This window comes from Polistes fuscatus, unplaced genomic scaffold, assembly GCF_010416935.1.
Source record: "Polistes fuscatus isolate 324 unplaced genomic scaffold, CU_Pfus_HIC Scaffold1, whole genome shotgun sequence".
NCBI lineage: Eukaryota > Metazoa > Arthropoda > Insecta > Hymenoptera > Vespidae > Polistes > Polistes fuscatus.
This window is the reverse complement of record NW_025112997.1, coordinates 11,861,123-11,886,592: the sequence shown is the minus strand read 5'-3', so window position 1 is coordinate 11,886,592 and position 25,470 is coordinate 11,861,123. Positions and strand designations below refer to the sequence as shown.

At 37.0% G+C, this 25,470-nt stretch overlaps 1 protein-coding gene across 1 annotated transcript in view; it reads right to left on the bottom strand.

Moving 5' to 3' along the window:
* Window positions 1–3,254: 3,254 nt before the first annotated feature.
* The window catches only part of LOC122515150 (microtubule-associated protein futsch), a 43,637-nt gene continuing 21,421 nt past the window's right edge, over window positions 3,255–25,470 (bottom strand). The window contains exons 7-11 of the mRNA XM_043632408.1: window positions 12,049–25,350; window positions 11,095–11,943; window positions 5,340–11,053; window positions 3,757–4,952; window positions 3,255–3,557 (exon numbers count right to left, since the gene is read on the bottom strand). Of these exons, the coding sequence (XP_043488343.1) occupies window positions 3,388–3,557; window positions 3,757–4,952; window positions 5,340–11,053; window positions 11,095–11,943; window positions 12,049–25,350 (21,231 nt within the window). The 3' untranslated portion in view covers window positions 3,255–3,387. The remainder of the gene's footprint in view (window positions 3,558–3,756; window positions 4,953–5,339; window positions 11,054–11,094; window positions 11,944–12,048; window positions 25,351–25,470) is intronic.

The window sequence follows — 25,470 nt, the reverse complement described above, 5'->3', positions numbered from 1 at the left end:
TAGAATTTTTCTTTGATTATGAAATTTGTCGAATGTCTCGCGAATACTTTCAAGGTTTCCTTTTTCCATTTCTTCATTTCATTTTTTTTTTCTCTTCTCTTCTATTTTCTTTTCTTCTTTTTTTATCAACATTTTTTCTTAACATTTATTTTCTTCCCCACATTGTCGTCTCCCCGTTGATTTGGTTTTTTAAACGTTATCACATACGCTATCATCCAAATCCATCACCATCACTATTATCACCATCGTTCAATCGTCTTTTTATCGTATATATTTAGGATAAATAAAATAATCCTATTAATTTTCGCGCCGATGCTATTTTATTATACTTTTTCGTCTTGTCTGGTCTGGTCTGGTCTGTTCAGGACGTTCTTTTTTTTCTCTTTTCCATTTTTATCTTCTTATTCAAGCACTAATAATAAGTTATTTTTTATATTTAATTAAATAATAGAGTAGCTGCCAAATAGGAGTGAGTACAAAAAAGCTGAAATTTTCCAATTTTCTCTCTCTCTCTCTCTCTCCCTCTCTCTTTCTTTTTTCTCTTCTATTCTTCTCATTCATTTTCCTTAGAATTTGTCTTCCTCGTAGTATAATTCATCGGGATTAATTCGAACGATCAACAACAAACATGATTTTTAGAAGACAAGATTATTATTTTATGTTTTCTCCATTCGATTCGAATTATTTCGCTAGTAGTAAAGCGTAAAATAACGTATTCCATTATTTTTTTTATCTCTTTTTTTCTTATTTTACAATTAATTCCTTTTTTTATTATTATTATTATTATTACGGTTTTGGTTTTGTTACTTTTAAATATAATATTATTTTATATTTTATTATACATTACTAAAAAGGCGAATAATTTGATTCCGAAAAGGCGATGCAATCAAAATTTCAACAAATAAAACAAAAAAAAATAAGAAAAAACAGTCATGAAGGACTTAGACCGAGGCATTTTTTTTTGTTTTGTTTGTTTATTTGTTTTTTTCTGTAGAGCTCAATAAAGCTTAAAGCTTAAATTTTGGCTCGAGTTTGGATGGATCAAAGTCTTGCACTTTTTTTTCTCTTTTTTTATTTTTCTTCCCTTTCCCTCTTTCTTTATTCGAACCTGAATTAATATTTTATTTAGTATATTTATTTATTAAAATTGAGTAAAAGTTATCGTTAATAATAAGATAACTTCTAATGATAAGGACCCTAAATAGAGACAATGAGCAACGTTACTCATTCTCTTATATATACATAATATGCAATACATTTATTGTTGTTGTTGTTGGTTGTTTAATAATTTTTCTTCTATATAATATTTATCGAACGTGTGCTACCTCGGTTAGAATCCTTTTTTTTGTTGTCATAGTCTGTGGATGGATATTATCGCGAGTTATCGGTATAGTAAACGCATCCTCACTAAGCGTTACAATTTCATTTGTTTGTTCGTTTGTATGCCTTCAGAGAGAAAAATTATTAGCTTATGCATTTATTTAAAGAGAGAAAAAAGTGATTCAAAAAAAAGAACAAAGAAAAGAAGGAAGAAAGAAAGAAGGAAAGAAAGAACACGAAAAAGTGCCTACTTATTCGCTGATTGGTTACGTACTTAATTTGTTCTTTCTTTCTTCCCCCTTTGTTATTTTTCTTTTTCTTTTTCTTTCTTTTTGACGATTTCTTTAATCACTTAATCATTATTTCTTTCTTTCTTTCTTTTCCTTTTCTTTTCTTTCAAGGATGCATTTGACCTAACATTAGGTATGGGTCATAAGCAATTTCTATGTTACACCATAAAACGAGACCAAAGTCCAGGAATGCGTATTACTAGTTTCTATTCTACGATATAGAAACACGACACACAGATTAACTTCTTATTAGCATTTTCCTTTTTTTTTTTGTTTTGTTTAAAAAGTTAACTTCTTGATTTTCATCAGTTTAACTTCACTTTTAGTTGTTGTTGTTGTTGTTATTATTACCTACGCACGAATAAAACATTTACGAGAAAGTGATAACGTTTAAACGTTTAGAAGAAAAATATTACTCCGATAAATCATCATCTCTGATGAACAATTTTCTTCTTGTCGATCATATCGATGCCGAAAATAATGATGACACGTTTCGGCTAAGTTGGGTACTTTCATATTACTTCTTCGTTTTATTCTTCTTCTTCTTCTTCTTCTTAGTTTTATTCAGAACACCTTTCTCCACTTTTTTACTTGTTAAATAAGCATTAGTCGATTCGTGACGTGATTTTTTCTTCTTCTTTTTTTTTAAATATACTTCCATCGAGTATCTCCGTAGTGGTTTTTATTCTTTTTTATTTTTATTTATTTTTTTCTTTTTTAATTTCTCAAGGAGAGGGCGGGGACGAGTATCGTGATTTTCTTCATATTCTGATTTTTAACTTTTTTTTCTTATGAAGATAACTAACCTTTCTTCTTTCTAGAGCTTTTTGACGTTCGACTACGGAATAAGGTCGCACTTGGGAATTTGAATATCCTAGTCAATTTGTTGGGTATCTAACGTACATCTAATCCCAAATCACAGTGTTACACGATGATCTCTTCGCGATCTAACTTTGTTATTTTGTCGTTCGAGTGTCTTTTATTTTAATGTCTTTATTTTTCGATCATTTTTAATCTCTTTCGTTATCGGTTAATTATTTTCCTTTTTTCATTATGACACAAGAACTAACGTCAGAATTTGCATTTTAAATATAATAGACCGATAAGATTATGTTAATATGCAATTATATTATGTATATGTATATGTATATATGTGTGTGTGTATTTATTATAATCCTAAGGAACTTTAAGTAATATAATATATAAGACATATAAAAAAAACCAAAAATGAGCGCTTTCCAAGCGCAAGGAAAAAATTTAATTAACGATATTTCGTTAAGATAAATATTATAGCAGTGTGGTTTTTTTTCTTTCTTTTTCCTTTTTTAACATATCTATCTAATAAAAATAATTTTATATATATATATACATCGATTAATTTGAAATATCAAACGAGATATATATATTTATATATAATAGATATAGAAATGCGTTTAGCAGTGAAAAAGCTGATCGCGAAAAGATCTTCTCGTGCTTGTATTCCTCGGAATGCCGGAGAAAAAAAAATAATCGGAGGAATTGCGATACGGGATATAATTACACACACACATTAAATAAGGAAGACCCACATATTTTTGTTTGTTTCTAGTCAACCTTCTTCTTCTTCTTCTTCTTTTTCTTCTCAATCTTCTTCTTTTCCCTTTCCTAAAAATTAATATCTATATTTTTCGTATATGGCGGGGATAGCACCGGACTTTCTGACTGAAGGATTTTTAACGTTTATATATCCGGTAGCCGCTCAGAACTCGACTATTACGGCTGAGCAGGCTGCCATTCCCTAGAATTCGAGCCTGTAGGCGCTGCAACTTGTCTCGTGATCTTGAAGATTGATAGTGCATCGTGATGCAGATGGTGATAAATCTATATGATTGGCAGCTAAAGCTTCCTCGTTATCGGCAACCCAATAACCCAAAGTGTCTGTGTCATAAGTTGGTATCATTGTTACCTCTGCAAATAAACACGTAAATAATCATCAAATATTTATTATTATTTTGTTTTTATGAAATCGGGGGGGGGGATCGATTTTATCTCATACAAACATTGTGACAAATAATTTCAATTATTTTGATCAAAGTGATCCAACACCCCCCACCCCACCCTCAACCCCACGAGGAATCAATGAAGATAATTTGATTACGAAACTTACCAAGATCTTTGTCTTCCCAAGTCTTTTTGGCCTCTAACAAGGCATCGTAAACTTCGCGGCTTGGTTCTGTACCGCTGAATACGTAATATCTTGCACGAATCTTCTTGAAAAATTCTAACGACGTATAATAAGAATTACCATGATGAGGAACGTAAGTTAGATCCATGTAAACCGGTTGAACCTTGTTCTTGGAATCCTTCATTTTCTTTTCATTTTTACCAGGACTCTCGGAACGTTTTTTATTTTTCAAATTTTCTGATAAAACTTTTTTCGCTTGTTTCCTTTCTTTTTTCGGAGTACTCGGAGCCCCCTTGTTAGAAACTTCGGTAGTTATCGGTGCAGGTGAAGGTAATCTCAATGGCTCACCCCAATTGCTAGTAACGTCAAAATTCAGATTCTCCGATGAGAATTCGTTGGAAGGAGGTTGTACCGGATTTTTAAGATTGAACTTTCTTGGTGGTTTTGGTGACGGTAAACCCAAAGGTGTACCCCATCCTTCCAATGGGTCCTTTTTCGAATCCTTTTTACTTTCCGAAGTTTCGTCGGTAACTGAAGATGACGGAAGATCGGTAGATTTCGGAGTTAATTTTGCTCGTAGATTACCGTTAGTATATCTAGGCGCAATCTTACCACAAAAATCGGGCGATTCCTTTAATCTTTTTCTTTCCATCAAAGCCTTCTCGAAATCTAAATCGGCTTCGTCGACGTATTTCTTGGTATCGTGTTTTTCCTCGTAACCACCGGCGTATTCTTTCTCAACGGTGAACTTTTTAAACGTAAAATCACCCTGTATGGGAATTGGATCGCTGCTCTTGTGCAAACCACTTTCTTGGAAGGTTTTCATTGCCGTCATTTGTGGCGGTACCGCTGGTAATTCACCATAAAAGCTACTGCTCATGGCAGCGGTTGAAAATTCAACGGGTTTGTGCGTATCCGTTTCTTTTTCCGAAGAACTTTCGTATTGTTTGGATCTCGAAGAATAACCGAGTTGTGACGTTGAAGAAATCGGTGATATTGATGGTTCGTCATCGGAATAAGTCATTTGTTTTTCTTCGCTACTACCAATACCATGAGTTGTCGTGGTTTTGCTATGAATGCTGCTCTGATCGGTACGAGGATCTTTGTCACTGCTACCATCGGAACTTGCACTTCCGGTTCGTTGTAATTCCGAACTTTTCATGCTACCAATCGCGCTACTGGAATAAGAACAATTTCTTTTTATAGTAATAATGATGATAAAATAATAATGAATAATTCATTCACAGCACTCCAATTAATTGTATTTTGAACAAATTGTACGGTTATGTTAATAAAAATAAATATATTAAAGTAATATCTTTAATTTAATAGATTTCGTGTAGATGTATATATTACAGTCAATGTAGAGAATTATATATAATATATATACACGTGTTTTCTTATAAATATCTAATAAAAATATAAAATAATTATTTTTTTATATATCTTCTAACTAACTTGTCATACAACAATAAAATGTTCAATGTGCAAAAGGATTAATAAAATTATGACATCTAGAACAAATATTTTGTTAATTCATTAAAAAGAAATAAATTGTAATTTACCTGATCGCCATTTCTGCGGTATCCTTGCTGGGTAAACGATCGTCAACTTTAACATCAGTCTTTTCAGCCAAAATTATCGTTTCACCTTTCTCATTGGTAGCTTCCGTAACTTCCTTGGTAGTTGTGATTATCTCACCATCATCCGACATAGTTCTAGTTGTGGTAATGATCGTACGAATAACTTCGCCTGATCTAAATCCTTCAGGTGTCGCGGTAGTAGAACGACCTTCCGATCTTTTATCTGGTGTGGATCTTCCCGATAGAAGTGGTTGCACCGCTGCACCGTCCCTGACCAACGGTGAAACTGGAATATCTGGTGTTGATTTACCGGTAGATCCACTGTAAACGATATCCTTTGGCAAGGATATATCCGGTGATGATTTTCCCGAATAACTTTTCTCGTCGGATATGAAATCGCGTACAGACGGCGAGACCGAATGTTCCAATTTTCCAATTTTCTCCAAATGATCTTTACCAGTGGTATCTAATTTCTCGTCGAATTTCGAGTCGGGAGTCGATTTTCCAGAATCGTAAAAAGTTTTAACGTCCGGAGTCGACGTACCCGACGTAGACGTCATCGTAGTTATCGTTTCTTTAATAACCTTTTCCATTTTCGAACCTTCGGTTGTTTTCGTTTCGGTCGTTGTCGTTGCTTTGCCAATTTTTTCACCGATAGTAGAGTCAATGAGTTTTTCCAATAATTCTTCGCTGTCAACGGTATCGCTACTTTCTTTAACGTCCTTCTTTGTGATAACTTTACCGTCAGGTTCAGTAATCGTCGTAACCGTTGTTACGATTCTTTTAACTTCGGCACTTTTCGAAACTTCCGGCGTAACATCTCGACTAATTACTTTATAGGTAGCACTTGAACCGGACGTATCGATCTTTTCTGGTGTACCCTCGCGTGATATCGTGTAAGTATAAAGTTCTGGTTTTTCTAGATCGGAAGTTGATATCTTTGACGTTGGAAGATCCTCGGTAACGATAGTTCGCGTTGTCTTAGTTGTTATCGTTTCAACCGATTCTGGTGTTTCTTCCCTGCTAATTACCCTTTTAACAATCTCGTGATCTTGTATATCAGACGTTTTCTCTTCTGGAACAATGATCTCTCTCTTAATTACTTTGGTTATTATTTCGGGCTCGTCTTCCTCGATTATTTCTCTTTTAATTGTTTTCGTTATTATTTCGGGTTCGCCTTCCTCGATTATTTCTCTTTTAATTGTTTTCCTTATTATTTCGGGTTCGCCTTCCTCGATTATTTCCCTTTTAATCGTTTTCGTTATTATTTCGGGCTCGTCTTCCTCGATTATTTCCCTTTTAACTATTTTAGTTATTATTTCGGGCTCGTCTTCCTCGATTATTTCTCTTTTAACTATTTTAGTTATTATTTCGGGTTCGGCTTCCTCGACTATTTCTCTTTTAATTATTTTAGTAATCATTTCTGGTCCACTTTCGTCTTCGGTAACGTCACGTTTCACAATCTTCCTCGTTACGGTTTCTTTCGTAGACATTTCTTCTGATTCTTCTGGTTCGATTATTTCTCTTCTCGTGATAACCTTGGTTAGAATTTTCGGCTCCTCTTCCTCCTCGTGTTCGACAATTTCACGTTTGATTACTTTTCTGATAACACGTACATCTTCTTCTTCTTCTTCGTCTTTTTTCTCAGGGGGAATTATTTGTTCGCCGATTCTACTTTCCTTCAATATTTCAACTTTTTGTACAGTCATCTCGCCCTTAGAAATCATCGTTTGTTGTTTGTCGGGTGATACTCGGTCAACCGATCTCATTCCCTTATCGGTTATTCTTTCAACGGTAGAACCAGTTGGTTCGGAAGTTGAATCTGGTGTACCGTCACGAGTGGCAAAATCTGGAGTTGATTTTCCGGACAACGTTGTTATATGTGTCGTACGAATTTCCGTCATTCCGCCAACGAAAGCTTTGTGGAATTGACTCTCGTATTCTAACGGATAACCACTTGGAATAGATTTGTCCATTTGTCTACCAGTTGATTCTGTGTATCCACTTAATCTGTATTCGCCAGACATTTTTCTATCCGAATCGGCTAATTCAAGATCTGACGATTTTTCGTATCGATATTCGAATTTACCAAAACTTTCAGATTCGTCTTCTTGATAAATATCAACGTCGATTATTGATTCTCTTATTAGTTTTCTTTTAATAATTATTTCTTCGATTATTTCGAGAATAATGTATCGCGGTAATGAAGTTCTAATGATTATTTCCTCCAAAATGATTTCGGTAATTTTTCGTCCCTTTTTTATATATTCATTTTCGAGAAGTTGTTCGATTTCCGTACGTTTCTCTTCAGAAATAGTGATTTCTTCGTCGATCTGTGGTTCAGAATGAAGTGGACTATCCTGAGTGGACTTGTCTGAAGGTATTGGTTCCGAACTCAAACTCGGACTCTTCGAATCACGTCCACTCTTGTCGTGTTCTTCGTCTTTTTCTTTCATCTTGGCTAATCCTTCATCTTCCCACGTTTTTCTTAACGATTCTTGCAAAACTTCTGTATCCATGATGAAACCACTTGGAATCTTTTTTCTGACGGTTACCTCTTGGATTATCATGATGAGGAATTTTCGAGGAATACCTTTTAGTATTGCTATCTCCTCTAGGATAGTACTAGTGATCTTTTTATTTTTATCGATGTATTCGTTGATTATATAATTTTCAACGTCTCTGATCTTTTCGGTAGATACCATTTTTATTTCCGTTCCTTTTAACTTAGATTTTCCAGAAGTTTTTTCATCGGCATCTTCATCGACAAAGTCCAATACCGATTCCTTACGAAGATTTTTACGTCTTAATATATCTTCTATAATGTCCATTACTGTAAATTCTGGTACAGCGTAAGATAGGACGATTATTTCGATCGCTGACATCGTAATTTTTTGTTTCTTGCTTAAAAATTCATCGACGAGATACCTTTCGATGTCTGCTTTTTTTTCGGCAGTTAATTTAATGACAGAGTCTTCTTCGTCTTCAAATTTCTCGTGTTTAGGAATTCGTCCACTATCTGTATCTTTACTTTGACTAACTTTTCTCGAATAAACTTCTTCGAATTCTTCGTGAATCGAACTGGTAATACCAATTTTGCCACTCTTTCGTCTATCCTTTTCCATCAAATCTTCTTCTTCTTCACCTTCTTCCTCTTCTTCTTCATCTAATGGTGTTTTCTTTTCTTTATCGTCGTAAGTAGTTTTTGCATCTTCCTGAAGGTTCAGTTTATCTGGTATCTTGTCTTCGTACAAACTTGCTGCACGAGAACGAGTCAACGGTGTTTTGTCACCAGACTCGAATAAACTATGAGATCGTGATCTGTCTTTTGGAATATTTTCGTCAATATCGTCTTTTTGTCCTTTCACACTACCAGTCGGCGATTTGATCGAATCATCCGCATCAGGTGAAATTGATTTACGCAATTTTCCATCCTCTGGAGTAGGGGATCTTTCCCTTCTCATACTTTCAGGAGTAGGCTTCGAAGTCTCCGGCAAATGTGATTTTTGTGTCTCTGTTAGAAGAGATTTATCTTTCTGTAAAATTGGAGAAGTAAATTTCTCCTTTTCTAGCGTTGGCGATGGTGATTTCGGTTTCTCTATATCTGGTGATGCAGATTTTTCTTTCTTCAGTACTGGAGATGGTGATTTTTCCTTTTCCGGTACTGGCGAAGGCGACTTTTGTTTTTCAACTTCAGCTGTTATTAATTTTTCCTTTTCTGGTACTGGAGAAGGTGATTTCTGTTTACCTGATTCAACTGCAGGTGACTTTTCCTTCTCTGAAACTGGAGAAGGTGATTTCTGTTTTTCTGCTTCTGCTGCAGGAGATTTTTCTTTTTCAGATACCGGTGAGGGCGACTTTTGTTTTTCTTCTGATAATGCTGGTGACTTCTCTTTTTCAGATATTGGTGAAGGTGATTTCTGTTTATATGATTCAACTGCAGGTGACTTTTCCTTCTCTGATACTGGAGAAGGTGATTTCTGTTTTTCCGCTTCTGCTGCAGGAGATTTCTCTTTTTCAGATATCGGTGAGGGCGACTTTTGTTTTTCTTCTGATAATGCAGGTGATTTCTCCTTCTCAGATACTGGAGTAGGCGATTTCTGCTTTTCTTCTGCTAATGCAGGTGATTTCTCTTTTTCAGACACCGGTGAATGTGATTTCTCTTTTTCTGACTCTAGTGCGGGAGACTTTTCCTTTTCTGATACTGGTGAAGGCGATTTCTGTTTTTCTTCTACTAATGCTGGAGACTTCTCTTTTTCAGATACTGGTGTAGGCGATTTCTGTTTATCTGATTCAACTGCAGGTGACTTTTCCTTCTCTGATACTGGAGAAGGTGATTTCTGTTTTTCTGCTTCTGCTGCAGGAGATTTCTCTTTTTCAGATACCGGTGAGGGCGACTTTTGTTTTTCTTCTGATAATGCTGGTGACTTCTCTTTTTCAGATATTGGTGAAGGTGATTTCTGTTTACCTGATTCAACTGCAGGTGACTTTTCCTTCTCTGAAACTGGAGAAGGTGATTTCTGTTTTTCTGCTTCTGCTGCAGGAGATTTTTCTTTTTCAGATACCGGTGAGGGCGACTTTTGTTTTTCTTCTGATAATGCTGGTGACTTCTCTTTTTCAGATATTGGTGAAGGTGATTTCTGTTTATCTGATTCAACTGCAGGTGACTTTTCCTTCTCTGATACTGGAGAAGGTGATTTCTGTTTTTCCGCTTCTGCTGCAGGAGATTTCTCTTTTTCAGATATCGGTGAGGGAGACTTTTGTTTTTCTTCTGATAATGCAGGTGATTTCTCCTTCTCAGATACTGGAGTAGGCGATTTCTGTTTTTCTTCTGCTAATTCTGGTGATTTCTCTTTTTCAGACACCGGTGGATGAGATTTCTCTTTTTCTGCCTCTAGTGCGGGAGACTTTTCCTTTTCTGATACCGGTGAAGGCGATTTCTGTTTTTCTTCTACTAATGCTGGTGACTTCTCTTTTTCAGATACTGGTGTAGGCGATTTCTGTTTATCTGATTCAACTGCAGGTGACTTTTCCTTCTCTGAAACTGGAGAAGGTGATTTCTGTTTTTCTGCTTCTGCTGCAGGAGATTTTTCTTTTTCAGATACCGGTGAGGGCGACTTTTGTTTTTCTTCTGATAATGCTGGTGACTTCTCTTTTTCAGATACTGGTGTAGGCGTTTTCTGTTTATCTGATTCAACTGCAGGTGACTTTTCCTTCTCTGATACTGGAGAAGGTGATTTGTGTTTTTCTGCTTCTGCTGCAGGAGATTTCTCTTTTTCAGATACCGGTGAAGGCGACTTTTGTTTTTCTTCTGATAATGCAGGCGACTTCTCTTTTTCAGATACTGGTGTAGGCGATTTCTGTTTATCTGATTCAACTGCAGGTGACTTTTCCTTTTCTGATACTGGAGAAGGTGATTTCTGTTTTTCCGCTTCTGCTGGAAGAGATTTCTCTTTTTCAGATACCGGTGAGGGCGACTTTTGTTTTTCTTCTGATAATGCAGGTGACTTCTCTTTTTCAGATACTGGTGAAGGCGATTTCTGTTTATCTGATTCTACTGCAGGTGACTTTTCCTTCTCAGATACTGGAGAAGGTGATTTCTGTTTTTCTGCTTCTGCTGCAGGAGATTTCTCTTTTTCAGATACCGGTGTGGGCGACTTTTGTTTTCTTCTGATAATGCAGGTGATTTCTCCTTCTCAGATACTGTTGAAGGCGATTTCTGTTTTTCCGCTTCTACTGCTGGATATTTCTCTTTTTCAGATACTGGTGAGGGCGACTTTTGTTTTTCTTCTGATAATGCAGGTGACTTCTCTTTTTCAGATACTGGTGAAGGCGATTTCTTTTTATCTGATTCTATTGAAGGTGACTTTTCCTTCTCTGATACTGGAGAAGGTGATTTCTGTTTTTCTTCTTCTGCTGCTGGAGATTTCTCTTTTTCAGATACCGGTGAGGGCGACTTTTGTTTTTCTTCTGATAATGCAGGTGATTTCTCTTTTTCAGACACAGGTGAATGTGATTTCTCTTTTTCTGCCTCTAGTGCGGAAGACTTTTCCTTTTCTGATACTGGTGAAGGCGATTTCTGTTTTTCTTCTACTAATGCTGGTGATTTTTCCTTCTCCAATAACAGTGATGGCGATTTCTGTATATCTGATTCTGGTGGAGGAGATTTCTCTTTTTCAGATACCAGTGAAGGCGATTTTTGTTTTTCTGCCGCTAGTGCAGGTGATTTTTCCTTTTCTAATTCTGGTGACGGTGATTTCCTTTTTTCTTCTGCTAAAGCTGGCGATTTCTCTTTTTCGGTTATTGGTGAAGGCATCTTTTGTTTTTGTTCCTCTACAGCAGGAGTTTTTTCTTTTTCCAATACTGGAGAAGGGGATTTCTGTTTTTCTGTTTCTGCAACTGGGGATTTTTCTTTCTCTGATACAGGTGACTCAGATTTTTCCTTTTCTTTTTCTAACGAAGATAATCTCGTTTCTTCCTCTACTGGCGAAGGTGATTTTTCTTTCTCTGTTGTAGGTAACGGCGACTTCTCTTTCTCAGCTAGTGGTACTGCAGATTTTCCTTTTTCCATCTCTGGCGAAAGAGACTTTGATTTATCTGTTTCCTTTTCTGGTGATTTTTCTTTTTCTCGAACGGGTGATACAGATTTTTCTTTTTCTTCTACTGGTGACGTAGATTTTTCTTTTTCCACTGCTGGTGTAGGTGATTTTTCTTTCTGTACTTCTAAACTAGGAAATTTTTGTTTCTCTTCCTTTAGAACAGGTGACTTTTCCTTTTCTAATTGTGGTGAAATAGATTTGTCTTTTTGTAATTCGGGAGAAGGAGATTTTTCTTTTCCTTTCTCCAGCGAAGGCGATTTGTCTTTTTGTGATACTAGCATTGGTAATTTATCTTTTTCAGGGATTTCCTTTTCAGAGTCTAGGAATAACGACTTTTTCTTCTCTGTCTCCGATATAGAAATTTTATCTTTGTCCGTTTCGAGAGTGGGAGATTTTTCTTTCTTTTCCTCTGGTGTAGGAGACTGTTGTTTTTCCGTCTCTAGTACTGGAGATTTGTCCTTTTCCAATTCTAAAGTAAGGGACTTTTCTTTTTGTATTTCAGGAGTTAAAGATTTTTCTTTTTCAGGTTCTATCGTAGGTGATTTTGGAGTTTGTGATTCTTCTTTCTCCGCTTTTAATTCAGGTGACTTTTCCTTTTGTATTTCAGGTGATGGCGATCTTTCCTTTTCAGGTTCTAACAAAGGAGACATTTCTTTCTGTAATTCTGGTGTCGGTGATTTTTGCTTTTCACCTTCTATCGTAGGTGATTTTTCTTTTTGTAATTCTGGCGTAGGTGATTTTGCTTTCATTTCCGGAGTTAGCGATTTGTCTTTTTGTACTTCAGGTGATGGTGATTTTTCCTTATCCGTCTCTAACGCAGGAGACTTTTCCTTTTGTAATTCAGGTGATTGAGACTTCTCCTTTCTAGCTTCTATCGTAGGTGACTTTTCTTTTTGTAATACAGGTGATGGTGACTTCTCCTTTTCAGGTTCTAACGCAGGAGACTTTTCTTTTTGTAATTCAGGCGTTGGTGATTTTTCCTTATCAGCTTCTATCGAAGGTGTTTTCTCTTTTTGCAATTCTGGCGTTGGTGATTTTTCCTTACCCGTTTCTAATTCAGGTGACTTTTCTTTTTGTATTCCAGGCGTCGGCGATTTTTCCTTTTGTATTTCGGGAGGTGGTGATTTCTCTCTCTTAGGTTCTAAAACAGGTGATTTTTCTTTTTGTTTTTCTAGTGCTGGGGATTTCTCCTTTTTAGTTTCTACTGCAGGTGTTATTTCTTTTTGTAATTCAGGTGATGGTGACTTCTGCTTTTCAGGTTCTAACGCAAGAGACTTTTCTTTTTGTAATTCAGGTGATAGTGATTTTTCCATATCCGTCTCTAACGCAGGAGACATTTCCTTTTGTAATTCAGGTGATTGAGACTTCTCCTTTCTAGCTTCTATCGTAGGTGACTCTTCTTTATGTAATTCAGGTGATGGTGACTTCTCCCTTTCAGGTTCTAACGCAGGAGACTTTTCTTTTCGTAATTGAGGCGTTGGAGATTTTTCCTTATCAGCTTCTATCGAAGGTGTTTTCTCTTTTTGCAATTCTGGTGTTGGTGACTTTTTCTTTTCAGCTTCTAACGCAGGTGATTTTTCTTTTTGTAATTCTGGTGTTGGTGATTTTGCTTTCATTTCCGGAGTTGGTGACTTTTCTTTTTGTAATTCAGGTGATGGTGACTTCTCCCTTTCAGGTTCTAACGCAGGAGACTTTTCTTTTCGTAATTCAGGCGTTGGTGATTTTTCCTTATCAGCTTCTATCGAAGGTGTTTTCTCTTTTTGCAATTCTGGTGTTGGTGATTTTTCCTTACCCGTTTCTAATTCAGGTGACTTTTCTTTTTGTATTTCAGGCGTCGGCGATTTTTCCTTTTGTATTTCGGGAGGTGGTGATTTCTCTTTCTTAGGTTCTAAAACAGGAGATCTTTCTTTTTGTATTCCAGGTGATGGGGATTTCTCCTTTTCAGGTTCTATCGTAGGAGATTTTTCTTTTTGTAATTCTGGTGATGGTGATTTCTCCTTTTTAGTTTCTATCGTGGGAGATTTTTCTTTTTGCAATTCAGGTGATGGTGATTTCTCCTTCTCCGGTTCTAACGCAGGAGACTTTTCTTTTTGTAATTCAGGTGATGGTGATTTCTCCTTCTCCGGTTCTAACGCAGGAGACTTTTCTTTTTGTAATTCAGGTGATGGTGACTTTTTCTTTTCAGCTTCTAACGCAGGTGATTTTTCTTTTTGTAATTCTGGTGTAGGTGATTTTGATTTCATTTCCGGAGTTGGTGACTTTTCTTTTTGTATTTCAGGTGATGGTGACTTCTCCTTTTCAGGTTCTAACGCAGGAGACTTTTCTTTTTGTAATTCAGATGATGGTGACTTTCTCTTTTCAGCTTCTAACGCAGGTGATTTTTCTTTTTGTAATTCTGGTGTAGGTGATTTTGATTTCATTTCCGGAGTTGGTGACTTTTCTTTTTGTATTTCAGGTGATGGTGACTTCTCCTTCTCAGGTTCTAACGCAGGAGACTTTTCTTTTTGTAATTCTGGTGATGGTGATTTCTCCTTTTCTGCTTTTAATTCAGGTGACTTTTCCTTTTGTTTTTCAGGTGATGACGATTTTTCCTTTTCAGGTTCTAACGAGGGAGACTTTTCTTTTTGTATTTCAGGTGATGGGGATTTCTCCTTTTCGGGTTCTATCGTAGGAGATTTTCCTTTTTGTAATCCTGGTGATGGTGATTTCTCCTTTTCTGCTTTTAATTCAGGTGACTTTTCCTTTTGTTTTTCAGGTGATGACGATTTTTCCTTTTCAGATTCTAACGAAGGAGACTTTTCTTTTTGTATTTCAGGTGATGGGGATTTCTCCTTTTCGGGTTCTATCGTAGGAGATTTTCCTTTTTGTAATTCTGGTGATGGTGATTTCTCCTTTTTAGTTTCTATCGTGGGGGATTTTTCTTTTTGCAATTCAAGTGATGGTGATTTCTCCTTCTCAGGTTCTAACGCAGGAGACTTTTCTTTTTGTAATACAGGTGATGGTGTCTTTTTCTTTTCAGCTTCTAACGCAGGTGATTTTTCTTTTTGTAATTCTAGTGTAGGTGATTTTGCTTTCATTTCCGGAGTTAGTGACTTTTCTTTTTGTATTTCAGGTGATGGTGACTTCTCCTTCTCAGGTTCTAACGCAGGAGACTTTTCTTTTTGTAATTCTGGTGATGGTGCTTTCTCTTTTTCTGCTTTTAATTCAGGTGTCTTTTCCTTTTGTATTTCAGGTGATGGCGATTTCTCCTTTTTAGGTTCTAACGAAGGAGACTTTTCTTTTTGTATTTCAGGTGATGGGGATTTCTCCTTTTCGGGTTCTATCGTAGGAGGTTTTTCTTTTTGTAATTCTGGTGATGGTGATTTTTCTTTTGGTATTTCTGCTTCTGGTGATTTCTCCTTCTCTTTTTCTAGCGAAGGTGATTTATCTTTTTGTATTTCCGGTGTAGGTGACTTTTCTTTTTGTATCTCAGGTGATGGAGATTTCTCCTTCTTCATTTCTAATGTTAGAGATAATGATTTTTCTTTTGGCGGGGATGGTAATTTTTCTGTCTTTGTTTCCGTCACCGGTAATTTTTCTTTTTCTATTTCCGGTGAAGCAGACTTTCTTGATTCTTCAACTTCCGGGGAAGGTGATTTTTCTTTTTTGACAGTTTCCGGTGAACGTGACTTTTCCTTTTCAACCGGTGAAGGTTCTTTTTCGAACTTATCAATAACTTCTTTAACCGATACTTCGCTAACTATACTTGCCGACCTGGACTTATCGTCAACTTTAACGTCCACGACACTCGGTGTCCTTGAACGATCTTCAAGCAATTTTTCTTCAATAGTTTTATCGGGTGTATGGAAATCTTCAGACTTGACAGGCGATTTCAAGTCATCTTTTTCCTTTGCATGATCTAGTTTTTCTATTGTAGTGCTAGGAGATGTAGTTTCGATGCTTTCCTTGCTAAGACTCTTATCTTCAGTGAAGCTTGGTGAACGAGACTTATCAATTGCATCTTCGTAATGTTCACGCTCGATACCTTTCTCATCCGGTTTCCTTTCATCAGATTTATCACTGGCAACACTTGGTGATTTACTTCTATCGATCTCGACTTTTTCCGAAACATCAATAGATTTTTCTATATCAACAGCTGGTTTTTGATCAACACTAATACTAATTGATTCTCCTTTAGTGATTGATTCTTTTCGTTTACTCAAGTCATCTACTTCTTCGAGGTCAGGTTTGTCACTAGAAATGCTTGGAGATTTCGATTTCTCTGATTGTTCTTTAATTTCACTAGTTGTACTTACGACACTTCCGGAACGATCCTTGTCGATTGGTCGTTCAGTAATTACATCATGTAGATCTACCTTATCACTAGTGATACTCGGTGATTTCGATTTCGTAATCGGTTCTTCGGTATCTTTGAAATCCAATTTTGATTCGGCAATAGTTGGAGATATACTCGGTGATCTACTTTTCGTAATAATTTCTTCTGTTTTTGTAGGAATTTTTACGTCTTTTAGTTCTTCAGTATCACTTACAATACTTGGTGATTTTTCTCTTTCGATCGATTCCTCTACCTTTGATTCGATCGTAACACCTGCTAAACTTATTCTTTCATCTGTAATACTCGGAGATTTGGATTTACTATCGGCAACACTCACGGGACTAAGCGATTTTTCTTTTTCAACGAGTTTTTCTCCGATTTCCTTGGTCTCCAATTTGTCGTCAGAAACGGTTGGTGATTTTTCTAACTCGCTTGGTAATTTCTCTTCAGATTTTTCACTGGTTATGCTAGGTGATTTACTTACTTTGATCTCGTCATCTAACTTTTCAGTAACGCTTGGTGATTTGGATATATCGATTGTACTCTCGACGCTTACCGATCTTGACTTATCAGTAATCTTAATTTCTTCCTTATCTTCTGCGGTAACCGGTGGTTTCGTTACTTCGCTTAATTTTCTTTCGATGACCGAAGGTTTCTCCAAACTTTCGGCGATACTAGATGATCTTGATTTGTCGATTGGTATTTCTTCGCCAGGAGGAGAGGCCTCTTTCTTAACCTCAACTTTTTCAGTTTCTAAGATTAATTCTTTCGTATCTTTTATTTGCTCGCTAGGTGGTATTGCTGCTGCTGGTGCTGGTACTGCTGCCACTATTGGTTTTAATTCGGGAATCGATTCCTTAACGATTTTTTCTTCAGGTTTTTCTTCGGGTAATTTAACTTCCTCAACTTTTTTTGTATCCTGAATCTCACTAACAACACTTGCCGATCTAGATCTGTCAGCAGCAGTTAATTCTTTTTCACTGCTCGGTGATTTAGACTTTTCGCGTTCAATTTTTTCCATCTTATCGCTCACAACACTCGGGGATCTCGATTTATCGATTGATGATACTTTTTCATCGATCTTCTCTGACGGAGTTAAACTTCGCGATTTGGATTCTTCCTTCGATTTATCGTCAACGATGCTCGGTGATTTTGATTTATCGATTGATACATCCTTCTCAATTTTGTCTAACTCTTCTTTTTTAATTATTTCCTTTTCTTCTATCGTTTTGTCACTAACTATACTAAGTGATCTTGGTTTTTGGACGTGATCGATTTTTTCTGCTTCTTCGCTAGCGACGCTAGGAGATCTTGATTTTTCAACGAGTAACGTTTCTTCTTCCTCTTTTTCTAATTTTTCACTTACAATTTTATCGAGTTGTTCCTTATCAACAGGTTTCTCGATTTTATCTTTCTTCACTTCTTCTAGTTTTAAAGATTTATCTTTATCTACGATACTTTCTTCGATATCTTTTGCACTTACAACGACAGTAATAGGTTTATCTTCTTCAAATGATTTTCGTACAATCTTCTCATCGGCAACACTTTCTACGCTAGGACTCGGTGATTTTGATTTTTCTTTGACGATTTTTTCCTCTTTGTCTTCCTTCAAAATTTCAGTCTCTTTCTTTTCTATCAACGAAATATCTGCAAGAACTTGAGAATCAATTTTCTCTGTAGGTGATTTCGCGAATATCGTTTCGGTCGGCGAAACATCTTCGGAACGACTAATTTCCAATGGTTTGGAAACTTCTGGCATCTTTTCGTGTTTATCTTCGATCGGTGTAGTGGTAGGTGTTCTTATTTTCGAAATTTCTTCTTCGGATAAGTCTAAAGGTGAAGGTGGTACTTTGCCAACTTCTTTTTCTGGACTTGCAGCTTTGCTAATAGCTTCTTTGACTTCTTCTTCTTCTTTTGGAGATTCTGCTTTGCTGATTTCTTTGATCTCATCTTTGACTGGAGATACGATTTCTTCTTTTTTCTCGAGCTCTTTAAACTTTTCAACTTCAGGGCTAGGTGATACACTTTCAACACTCTTTACTTTGACGTCTAGTTTCTCTAGACTATCTTCAAAATCTTGGGAACCACGTGTATCGATTAGAGATTTGTCCAAACTATCTTCAGGAGTGATTTTTCCAGTATCTTTGATTTCGGCTAATTTTTCTGAAATACTGTCTTTCTCAGGAGTACTGATTCCCGATTGGATCGAATCCTTGTCCAAAAGTAAAGAATCTTTGTCGGGTGTCGTTTTAATTGATACTTCCTTCAAGGAATCATCGGGCGTAGCAATTTTAGAAAAGGTTATCGTTCCCGTCGGACAAATGTCCATTTCTTGTCCGCCATCTTCGCTGCTTGCCGTTACCAACATTCTGCGAACAACACCGGTATCTTCGGCAATTTCTGATGGTTCCAATTTTTTCACTTCTTCTTCTTCTTCTTCTACTTGCTTTATTTCTTCTTTGCTTTCGGATGGTTTTAAATCTTTGCTTATGTCGGTTACTGGTTCTTCTTGAAGACTCCTTTTCTTACGAATGCTTATTTCTTTTTCTTCTTCTTTTTCAACCTTTTCAATTTTATCTTCGATTGTTTCTGCTTTTGGTTCAATCGCGTGACCAGTTGCATCCGCTAATTTGTCATCTTTGAGAATCTTTTCATCCGGTATTTCTTCTTTTTTCTCTACTTTCATATCAATAATCTCTGCTTTAGGCTCGATGGCATGTCCCGTAGCGTCAGCTAATTTTTCGTCGGTCGTAACTTCTTCCTTTTCAACTCGTTCGTCCAATTTTTTATCAATGACCTCTGTTTTTGGTTCGATCGCGCGACCAGTTGCGTCGGTTAATTTTTCATCTTCGGAAATTTTCTCTATTGGTTTTTCATCTTTAAAAATTTTCTCGTCAAATTTGGTATCGATAATTTCATCTTTTGGTTCTATAGCACGACCAGTAGCGTCCGCTAATTTTTCATCCTCGGGTAATTTGTCCAATTGGTCAACTTTTTCCTCCAATTTCTTTTCAATAATTTCTTCTTCTCCCTTAGGTTCAATAGCACGACCCGTGGCGTCTGCTAATTTTTCATCTTTGCCAACTTTTTCATCGAGTTTCATTTCTTTTTCGATAATTTTCGTATCCGGTACTTTTTCTTCTTTCGGCGATGACACCAAACCTTTCGGTTCGATATATTTTGTCTCCAATTCTTTAATCTCCTTTTCAGAGACAATAATTTTCTCGTCTTTCGTTGGTTCGGCTTTAATTTCGGTCGGGATTGATACAATTTCTTCTTTTTCTTTTTCTTTTTCGTCTTCTACCTTGACCTCAACTTTCTCTTCTTCTTTTTTCATTTCATCTTTTTCTTTGGATTCAATTAGCTTGACAATTTCCTCAATTTCTTTTTCCTCTTCCAATGCAATCTTGGCTTCTTTCTTGACGTCCAACGATAACTTTCTTGGAATAGTTTCGTCTACAACGGTAATACTTTCCTTACGAGACGGCGGTTCCTTCTTAATCAAATCATCTTCAATCTTCTTGTCATCCTTTATTTCTTTCACAGATGGTTCTTTATCAACTTCTTTAATTTCAGTCTCCTTTAATTTAATGTCTTCTTCAACGAGTTTTATTTCTTCTTTTTTAACATCTTTAACGTCAGGTTTTTCTTTAGCTTCGTCAAGATATTTTTCAGTAGTATCGACAATTTCCGAAACTTCAGAAGTTTCCATTTCCATTGCGGCATCTTCGATGACCTTTTTCAATTCATCCTTTTCAATTTTCTTGATGTCCTTTTTCACCCCGACATCCTCGATATCCTTCTTACCAATTTTTTCCTTGACCTCCTTTACGAACTTTTCTTCGGCTTCGATGACGTCCGAAGTGTCATCTTCCATCTCCTCCTCGGGTTCTTCTTTCTCTTTTTCAATTTGCAACGTGACCTTTTCCGCAACACTAACATCCTGAACTTTGTATTCTTGTTCGACCGCTTCGAAATCATCGGTAACATCTTTTTCCTGTTCCTTTGTTATTTCAACTTCATCATCTTCTTTCTTTATTTGGGCTTGAATTTTTTCATCTTTGGATGATAATAAAACTGCTTTAGATGGAATACTAACGAAACCATCAACTTCTTCCATACTTTCGGGAGTTAAAACTTTGTCTTCCTCTTCTTTTGTCTTGAATATGTCTTTTTCTTTGTCTTCCTTTTCTTTTGTTTCTTTTTCAACCTTTTCTTCTTCTTCTTCTTCTTCAGGGCTAATAACTGCACCAATCGATTTTCTCTTTTCTACTAGAACCTCGGATTTCGTAATATCCACTTTTTCATCTTCCGGCGATAATTCTTCGCGAAGATCGCGTAATTCTTCACTAGAAATATCGTATACCATTTCTTTGGTGATCTTTCTCTTGATAATAATCTCCTCGATGATTTCTATGACGATTCTCTTGGGTACGGATTTTCTAATTGAAATTTCTTCGATTATCTGTATGGTAATTCTTTTACCCTTTGTGATATATTCGTTGATAATGTATTCTTCGATTTCAACGATCTTTTCCGGTGTTATAGTCGTTTTAAGTAGATTAACATCTTCTATTATACTTTCTGGATTAAGTTTCTTCTTAACGATAATCCTTTCGATAATATAAATTACACGTTCCTTTGGTACGCGTTTAACAACAGTAATATATTCGATTATCTCGATAGTTATTTTCTTTCTCTTAGTGATCACGAGTTCCTCGATGATCTCGTCCAACGGTGTTGATTTATTAAGTACATCTTTGATTTCAATGATCAATTCTGGTAATTTTTCTTTCGCGATTTCTTTCGTCAATTCCTCGTCGTAAACTTTGTCGGTCGTGAATTTTGGCGAAGTAGGTGCTGAATCCGGTGTAACCATAACAACTTCAGCTTTCGCCGGTGATACCTTTTGTTCGAAGCCAATTATTGGTTCTTCTATCACTTGTTTCGGTTCTTCACCGATCGATGGTCGTTTGGCTACATCCTTCACGCAAATCTCTTCTAGACCTGCCTTCATAACGTCAACTAAAGTAGAATCCTCGATTTCTTTCGTTTCATCGCAAATATAATCGTCATCCTTCATCAAATCTTCGCAGATTTTCTTAGCATCCTGCGTATCCTTGATTTGATCTTTCTTAGGTGAAGTTATTTCTTCTACGTCTTTGATCACTTTTTTACAGGGTTCTTCTTCAACTTCGATTGCACCAACAGGTTTCTCGTAAATAGGTAATGGTTTAGCGATTTCTTTAGGAATTTCTTCGGCAAGGCTGATGATACTTGCAGGTACAGGAACATCCTCTACGATCGGTTTGAACACTTTGTCTTCGAATTTGGCTAGTTTGTCTTCAGGTTCGATTAATTTGTCACTCGGTATCGAGACCTTTCGTTCGGCCGGGGAAGGTTCCTTCTCGGAAGGTTTCTCAAACAATATTTCGTCGGATAGGAAATCGTCTTCTTTTAATACTTCGGCAACTTTTTTCACGATTTCCACGACATCTTTAGGCTTGTCGTCGATCACTATACCTGCCGATCCAGCGAGAACTTCGCCAACATCACGGACTGCTTCTTTAACGTCCTTGATCGGACCGACGGGTTCTTCTTCGTATTCCTCTTCGAATTCTTCGTCCTTAGGAATATCGAATTTAACTTTCTCCGCTCCTTTTATTTCACCAAGTCCTTCTATTTGTGGTTTCATTTCTTCTAATTTTTCAACGACTCCTTCCAAAGTGTCTTTGACGATGTCCTTGGTAAGAGCTGCTTCGTGACGTAAAAGATCTTCTTCTTCTTCGATCTTTTCTTCCAAAGATTCCAAGGAATCTCTAAGGCTGTCCTTGACTGTTTTGAATTTTTTCGAAGCTTCCTCTAAGAGTGCCTTTACTTCTTCAACGTCTTCCCCAATTTCTTCTTCCTCTTTAACGAATTTCTCCTTTTCTTCTTTTTCATCCTTTTCATCGAGTTTATCGATCGGCGAAATGATTGCCTTCTCCGCGATAACTTCGACCTTGTCGGACACTTTAACTTCCAAATCTGGTACACTACGTCTCTTAATTTCCTTTGATTCTTCTTCTTCAACAAATGCTGTAGTTTCCTTGATAGTTGCTACTTTCACTTCAGACGGCACTGGCTCAACTTTTTCGAATATTTCTGGTTTCTCAGTTACTTTGCCTACCTTTGGGAACATTTTTTCTAGGTCTACCTCCTCCAAAGTGACTTTTTCCTGTACTTTGGCTTCCTTAGGGGAACTGGATTTCGATGAGGACTTATCCTCTTCCTTTTCTGGCTCCCTTTTCGATTTCTTCGTTAACTTATCGATTCCCTTTTCGAATTTATCAGCTACCTTGCCGAAGAAACTGAAAACACCTTTTTGTTCCTTGACCGGCGGTGTTGGTTCCGGTTCTTTGATTACTTGTGTAGGTGGTGGTGGTGGTGCTGCTGCTGCTACTACCACTCTTTCTTCCTTGTCCTTTTCGAAATCCATTCGGTATAATTTCGGATCGACTTCTTCGTGAACCGGAAGATCGGCAACTTCGTCCGGAGTTTTGACAATGTCTCGTTGCAATCCTTGCACCGCTTGTCTTACGTCGAAAACTTTGACTTCGGGTTTACTCACAGCTGGCATAGCTTGAATAATAATTTCTTTTTCAGCTTTAACAGGCGCATCTTTTTCTTTGACCTCTTCGATAACGTGTTTCTCATCAATATCTTCCTTTATTTCATCCAACGGGATACGTTCGTCTTCGGGAAGTGTCGGTGCAGTTGTCGTAGCACCCGATTCCAATGTCGATATACGTTCCTGCGATTCCTCTAATTTTTCCGGAACGTGTTCCTTTTGATCCACCTCGGGTTTCATGTCAGTGTCGGTCGTCTTCTTTTCAGAAGAATCCAATTTGTCCGGACTCAAACTGGACGGTTCTTTAGTGATTTCTTCGCTATCTTTTTTACCAGAGTCATCCTTATCTTCCGGTTTTGGTGTAATTTCTGGTGCCGTTGTGGGAAGTACTTTTTCTTCCGGCGACACTACTTTCTTTTCTTCCTTTATCGGAATCTCTTTTTCACTGATTTCTACTTTTTTCTCGGGACTTTCTACCTTATCCTTTTCCGATTCCTCTTTCTCACCTTTTTCCTTTGTTATTTCCATAGTGTCTTTGAGTATTTTAGTCTTCTCAGACTCGGCTTCGTCCAAAATATGCTTTTGTTCACCTTCCCCACTTTGTACGGAATCCTCTGTATATATCTCTTCCTTTTCGACGATCAAAATTTCGTCCTCTTCTGTTAATTCTTGACTCTCCTTACGAGAACTTTCCTTCTTAGGTGCGTCCTCGATTTCAGCTGTCACGTCCTCCTCGGTCATATCTTCTTCCTTTTTGTCGGTAGCTTCGGCCGTAATTTCGTCGTCACCTTCGAAACGATCGTCCTTTCTGATCTCCTCCATTCTCTCGGCTTTTTGTAAAACTGCCTCGATCTCTTCTACTACTTCACGTTCTTCCTTCAAATCGGCCAATACTTTACTTTCGATGGAATCCAATGAAATGTCTTCGGACTTTTCGATCAAACTTTTTTCGACAAGTTTAGCTGTGGATTCTGGTTCAACCCCGGACGGTGTAGATACCGTTGAGGAATCCGTAGTACCCTTATCTCCCTTCATCTTTCTAATAACACCATCTTTATCTGACTTAACCGAAGCTGTCGGTGTACTTCGGGTTGATTTAGCAGGACTACCAGGTACTCGTGCTTTACTTGGACTAACTGGTTTGGTTCTTCGACTTATCGGCTTTCTATCCATTGGCTTTGGCTTAGCTGAGACTTTAACAACTGCAACAGGTGCCTCCTTGGCTACCGATTTCTCAATATTCTTTTGTTCAACAACCTTTCGATTGTTAGCATCCTTGGCACTTTTCGCCGGTGCCGTTGATATTGTTTTTGTTGCCATTCTTCCTCTCATAGTTCCAGTCTTTGATATTTCAGTTTTAGTCGCAACACCGTTTAACGTTTTCTTCGGCGTTGTTGGCGACGATTTGGAAGCATCTTTTTTCTCCGAACTAGTTATCTTCATCTTTTTATCCATCGATTTAACCTTAGATGAAACCTCGGTTTTCATCGATTTGCCAGTTTTCGGTTCTTTCGGTTTCTTCGTTGGCTCCGCTTTTACTTTAGGTTCTTTCGTTGGAATAACTTTATCCATTTCATCCTTGACAACTTCCTTTTTACTTATTTCCTCGTCACGTTTCTCCTGTTTTTCTGGTTTCTCAACTTTTTCAGGTTTAATTATATCTTTCTTATGTTCCTTCTTAGTTTCCTTCAACTCTTTCTCTATTTTCTTTTCTTTCGCGTCTATGTCGATCTTCTTATTCTCCGCCAACTTTCTCGGTTTGTCTTCGATTTTTCTTGGTTTCGATGTTGGTATTATCGGTGTCGATTGTGGCGTTACCTTAGTTGATATTTCATCGACACCTTTGAAACCTTTGATTTCTGGTGATTCTTTCTTTTCTTTTTTAATATCGATATCTTTAGTTTTCTTTGGTACCTTTTCAAATAAGCCAAACTTTTGACTAATTGGCTTGTCCTTTAAGGTTACCAACGACGTCGACGGCGAAAGACTCTTTGCCGAACAAACTGGATGTTTCAAAAATTCCAAATGTTTTAATCGTTCGAATCCCTCAAATATTTTATGTTGAGGCGTACTCCCGGGAAATAGGATTCTAGTAATATTATCTTCGGGATTAGCCGGTTGCCAAACCAGTAACGCGCATATCGAGACGAGATTTTGAATAGGAAATGTTAAATTATTCGAATCCTTTTTATGCGCACCAGCGAACAATTTAACGTCCGACGTATGCCACTTTGCCAAAAATTCTCTAACTTCTCGACTGTCCTTGTTAGGGCTTAAAACGTACATATCCAATGTACCGTGTCCAACTTTGTGATATAAATTTATCGGATCAGGATCTCTGTAGCATGGATGAGCACGAAGATTGATGTGTCGAAGATTGACAACTATTTCTTGACCGACATCTGTCAGATTTAATATCAGGGGATCGATATCTTTGTCGCCGTCTGGTGAATGAGATTGTCTTCTTTCCTAAAGAAAAAAAAAATACAAAATTTCATTTAGAATATTAAACATTTATTATAATTCTATACAATTGTAATTGAAATGAATCCTATGATTTGTATAACATTTGTGCGTCTTTTAAATTAA